Below are 5205 nucleotides of genomic sequence, written 5' to 3' on the forward strand. Positions count from 1 at the left end.
CCGAGTTGTCCTAAAACGTTGCGTAAACGTGATCGGTTGTAACGCTTGCGCGCTTGCGTGACTTACAAAGAAAACAAAGGTGATTGTTAGGCGCCTTTTCGATCGCGAAACCGAGGGAGAGAGGACCTTTAATGTATCTGCGACAAAGCCGTGAAACCAGCTACCTATTAACCTAAAAAAAGAGGCGAAAACTGTTGCTTCTTTCAGAAAGGCCTTTCACAGACATTTTCTAAGGAGCTACGATGAAGTAGAACATTTTAGTCCGAATGCGACAGTAAATTAAGTCTCGCCTGCCCTCGTTTCAATCGCGAAACCGAGGCGACCCAAGCTGCATATTTTATTTTAACCCGACCCAAGCGGCGTTTTTTACTTAATATAGTTTTTAGCTTGCATTCCTATAGATCTGTTTTATAATCCTGGAATTCATTTTACATACATTTTATACATTTTAACTCTAATTCGGGTACTTTTAGGATTGAGGGTCACAAGTTCATCAGTTGAATTATTATTATGTGTTACCCTCCTTAAATAAAGTTGTTGTTTGTTTGTTTGATCCGACGTTGAGTTGTCTTGGACATTGCTGTCCAAAGTTGATTGATTGAGGAACTGAAATATGTGAAATAAAGGTTTCCGTTGTGTCGTAAAGCGTCGAACGTATAATAAAGCTACCTTTTGTTCTATTTTTCAAATGAACAGAAAAGCCATTTTTTCTCTCAAGCAGTGAGGATTTCAAGCACAGAAAGAGTGAAATAAAGATAACATCTGAAATGAAAACATTTGTTTGATTAATTGTGTTCGCAAGTACCTGAAGATCCAGAGTATTAATGGGGAGTCACATGTCAATCCCATCAAGGACTGTGAAAATGCACGAAGAGGATCGCTTATTAGTTTAATATCCTTAAATTACCTTCTTTCACTCCTTTCCAGTTGGGAAAAACCAAATTAGTGTTACTGCAGAGATTTAGATAGTCAATTGACTTGCACGTTATACCATCGCATCCGCAGGCCTCCCATTGCTCAACAAAACTTTCATGAGCGCGAAGAAATGCTCGTGTCATAGCACTGGTATTGGGGGCCGGTGCTCATCGGCTATAAAAACTTGGTAATTTCAAGCTCTTTGGCCCCGTCATGGATCCTTCTCACACTACCTCAAACTCTGGCGCTAAAAAGGCGAAAAACGAAACAATTTCGCTTTTGGATTGAATTCACATGAATTCCAGCTTCTACCGCGAGTTTCGTCAAAATCGGTTTAAACATGCTTCTTACTTGGAAAACTTGGGGAACACTTTCACAGACATTGACACTCAAATTTATAGGGGCACTTTATTTTTTCAATTACTTACAGGACCATCGCTTTCAGCTAAAAGCAATCCTCCTACATGCAGATGCTAAAAGAAACTACACAGTCTGTAAGAGTTGACCCTTGTTGAATGGTAATCAGATCGGGTTAATTACCTGGCTTACAAGCAGGATTACAACACACTATACTATCATACTCGTGCTTAATCATTGAACAATCCACGGCACGTTTTTGCATGTTGAGGTCACATGTGAAGAAATAAATACAGTTCCCCATGTTGATCGTGCACCTCCAAGTCCAATCATTTGGTTGGCACTTCGCAATCAAGTTAGTCATAGCGTCTTCATCACAAACTGTGAAGTTTCGTGTGAGCCCTGGTGCGTTCGTCGTTTGACGTCGTCTTCTCTCTGTGCAAACATACGATCAAAGATATGATGTCAGAACGGTTTTGGATTTTTTTGTCTTTTTTAACTGGCATAGGCTTTTAGCATAAGCAAGAGGACGAAAAGAGAACTGAAATGAGTTTCTGATTCATTGCAATAAATTAACTAAATTCAGCCTCATCACGGTTTGCAAATAAATACAAATGTGAAACTTGGTTAAAATTTGTCAAGTTTGTCATTTTAAATATCGATTTTAAATGACAAATTTTTTTCCATCACTCATCCTAATCCATTGTCTGAGGTATAGAAATCAGGGAAGATAGCAGTAATACATGGGGAAACGGGGATTTACAGTCTGCCGTTTGATGAACAAAACGATGACTCACTCTAATTTATTAAACTGTCAAGTTCACTAAAGTATGTTTCGCATGTTTCATCCTGATCACTTTATGATTGCTTCTGTTTGTGTTTATGTTGATTTCTGAACTTACCTCTTGCAACTGACACAGAGTCACTTATATGTTCCTCCAGACGGTAGACAGGATGTTGATCACAGAATTCTCTGACAACCCTTCTGAGGGAAGTCTCATCGACTTTGTCGCCAATTACCCAGTACTTGGAAATGGTGGAGATTTTATGATTTGGTGGCTGATTTACAGCCTAGAGATTTTGAAAGAAAAGGAGAATTAGACTACAAATTTGGATAGACGACATATCACTACGGGACCATAACAAAAGATGACGTGATATCACGTAAGAAGATAATATTAAGGCCGGTTTATGCTTCGCACCACTTCTGACTTAAAAATAAAATTTGCCTTCCCCCCCCCCCCCCCCAAACAAACAAAAAAAAATAGTATGTTTCCCAGACCAAGCGGATTTGAGGAAAACAAGAGCTGACTTGAAAAGAGTTAGAGATTTTTTATCAAAGGAGTTTAACCATTCGACTTGAGGTTAGGTTATACAATTTTCATCTGTTAGGGTAGGCCGGAAATATATTACCTGGTAGCCTATGAATTGCCCTGGACTTTTATTACCAAGCGGAGGTTAAATGGCTGATCAGTCCCCCCCCCCTCCACACCTACCCCCCCTAAAAGTCTCATTTGTATTTTAATATTAGGAGAAATACCGAGTCGTAAAGCCGGTTTGTTACACCTCGTACGTGTGATTGGTATGTTACATGTAGAATAATAACAATAATAATAACAATAATAATAATAAAAGACGACAATAACAGTACACATTACCTTCTTGAAACCTGTCTTCAGCGCGTTTAGCTTCGGAAAGTCTTCTTGCAGAGGCTGCACGTAGCAGGCACCTTTCAAGCGACGAACCGCAATATTCTGCGGACATTAAAGTTCTTCAGCAGATTAAACACTACATGTGAAAATAGCTTACATGTTTGCTAACACTTACCATTTGGAAGTCGAAAAGCTCGTCAGTTTCTGCGAGTCCGTTATGAGGAGGAACATGGAAATGAGCAAACTGCTCATCTTCGTTGATTTCAACTTCCTCGTAAAACCTTGTTTCCCTTTCCATGATGCTGAGTTTAAACTTTTGTGATCCTTGAAGCCCTTTTTGCACGTCAAAATTAAGCTGTGGAAGAGAACAAAGAGTCATGAGTTAGCTTATGACGATTCATGTGAAAAGCAATCCCACCAAGTGTGGGCATTTTTAATAACTGATGAGACTATAGTACGCCGGATAAGTACTTTTTGATGCCCTTCAAGCGGTGATTTTTAATGGCTGAGAGTTACCTGTACTGTAACAATCATTCGTCATTCAACTAAAGGGCAGACCTCAAATTCACTTACTAAGCGATATAATTACGAAGATATTACGAAAAAACTTGCTTACCACGGATGCTTGAATATGACTCATGCAAGAAAACAGAATGAAGCAGGCAACAAAAGCGGGCGAGAGTCCCTAGGAGGAATTGTGTTATTAATTATTATTACAAAAAATAAAACAAATTAACAAATCAAAATGATCCGTTCACAATAATCAAGTAAAAGGCTTTACAATTAAGAAATCAGTTCAGAAGATCAAGCCAGCTGATTGATAAAATTGGTTGGTTTCAGTAATAAATAAATGACCGGTAAATTTTCAAGGCTAAGTAAGCAAAGGTAAAAGTTATTTAAGGAAGCACGCATTCACGAAAGAATGGGTCACAGGTCTCCAGCTGTCTTCTCATAAACCTTGAAGCGAGTTTCACACGAAAATTTTTACCTTTTGTTTCTAAGAGTTAATTGACTTACCATGATTCTTCTTATTAATGTCTTTAACTGCTCCGAGTCCAACGTTTAGCAAGTGTTGACTTACTCTGTGTTGTGAAGAGTTAGCGTCTGACTTTTATAGCCGTGGATGAGTGAAGGAATTGACTTAGAAAAACAAGTTGATTCGAACCGCTTCAGCCATCGGCAATGTTAAATTATTCTTGTTGTTCTGAAGCGGGCTGACACGTAGGATTGTGAGTTCTTCGCCAGCTAAACAGGAAATTTGAGGTTTCAAGGAAAAGGAATGAAGGAAGTTGTAAACATGATAAAGCTGTGTCTAAAATGTTAAACTCCGTTCTAAATGAAACTCCAAAGAGGACTAAATATCAAATGATGCAGGAGTCGTTATGTCAAAGGGTCTCTGAAATGTATAAGTGAGTAAAGCCAAGTTGGTAGGAATGGAAAAGGCTCCATGTAAATTTACGCACAGTTTTTTAAGTAATACCATCTGATGCCATTTCAAAATTCGCTCATGACTGCCAGGTCTTCGGTTTTATGTCAGTGTTGGTTTGACAATGACTTGTCCTCCTTTGAAATTAGGTGATTGTTTCCTTTCGTTTTGATATAAAATTTCAGTTCTCTCGACGTAAGTTTCGATGGAACCTTCCTCTAAACCATGGCCATACGAGCTCGACGAAAATTACGAATTACTCGACGAAAAAAAAAAGCTTATTGACACAAACCTTCCTCAATCTAACGCTTCAGTAACTTTCTCTTGTCACGACACTGCGTGTGAATACCGCGTGATGGTGATTACTGCGTGGTGTTTGATATTCCTTTGAATTAAGTTACTATTATAGTTTTTCGTTTACTAGTGTATTCGGAGTAGTTCACAGCTAGTTATGAAATTTTTAATCCCAGTCTAGACGCCAACTAAAGATTATAACATAGTGCGCGCTCAAGTCCTACTTTCTACTACTTCAGCCTCACTTCGGCTGAAAGTTCCCGTCGAGTTTAGCCGCGACGTTTCAAAAATTTCGAGATGGTTTTTCCGTTCTATCCCGATTGAGATAGACCTTTTAAAGATCTTAATGAAAAGAAAATATGCTAAAATAATACTCATTTTGAAAAACAACGAGCCCGCAACTCTTTCAAACGACGAAATTAGTTTTGTAGTTGACGATATTTTATTCCCACACGCGATCCGAGTTACGACTAAAAACGAAACTGCCTGAGTTTTCTGACTTCAACTGAGGCTTTACGACCTCTCAGCTGCGCCTCCAGCTACTCTCACGTTTTTCTCGTG

General features: G+C 38.8%; 1 protein-coding gene across 2 annotated transcripts; it reads right to left on the reverse strand.

Annotated features, from left to right (window-relative positions):
• Nucleotides 1–1321: 1321 nt before the first annotated feature.
• On the reverse strand, nucleotides 1322–4773 carry LOC136281231 (uncharacterized). Of its 2 annotated transcripts, XM_066167541.1 has the most exons (7): nucleotides 4643–4773; nucleotides 3942–4169; nucleotides 3541–3609; nucleotides 3100–3279; nucleotides 2931–3026; nucleotides 2175–2343; nucleotides 1322–1707 (listed from the first exon to the last, which is right to left on the reverse strand). In XM_066167541.1, exons 2-7 carry the CDS (start codon nucleotides 3942–3944, stop codon nucleotides 1448–1450), a joined length of 777 nt encoding a protein of 258 aa, XP_066023638.1. In that variant the 5' UTR covers nucleotides 3945–4169; nucleotides 4643–4773; the 3' UTR covers nucleotides 1322–1447. The 2 variants fall into 2 exon arrangements, with proteins under 2 accessions (XP_066023638.1, XP_066023637.1); XM_066167540.1 differs by having other exon boundaries at nucleotides 3942–4651.
• Between the last annotated feature and the right edge of the window lie 432 nt (nucleotides 4774–5205).

Source organism: Pocillopora verrucosa, chromosome 5 (assembly GCF_036669915.1).
Source record: "Pocillopora verrucosa isolate sample1 chromosome 5, ASM3666991v2, whole genome shotgun sequence".
NCBI lineage: Eukaryota > Metazoa > Cnidaria > Anthozoa > Scleractinia > Pocilloporidae > Pocillopora > Pocillopora verrucosa.

What these genes read in the sequence shown, in the direction of transcription:
- LOC136281231 (XM_066167541.1), bottom strand. An exon ending in AGCTTTTCGACTTCCAAATG is followed by an intron (nt 3,027 to 3,099) that starts GTAAGTGTTAGC and finishes TAATGTCCGCAG; the next exon opens with AATATTGCGGTTCGTCGCTT. An exon ending in CTCTGTGTCAGTTGCAAGAG is followed by an intron (nt 1,708 to 2,174) that starts GTAAGTTCAGAA and finishes ATGTTTGCACAG; the next exon opens with AGAGAAGACGACGTCAAACG.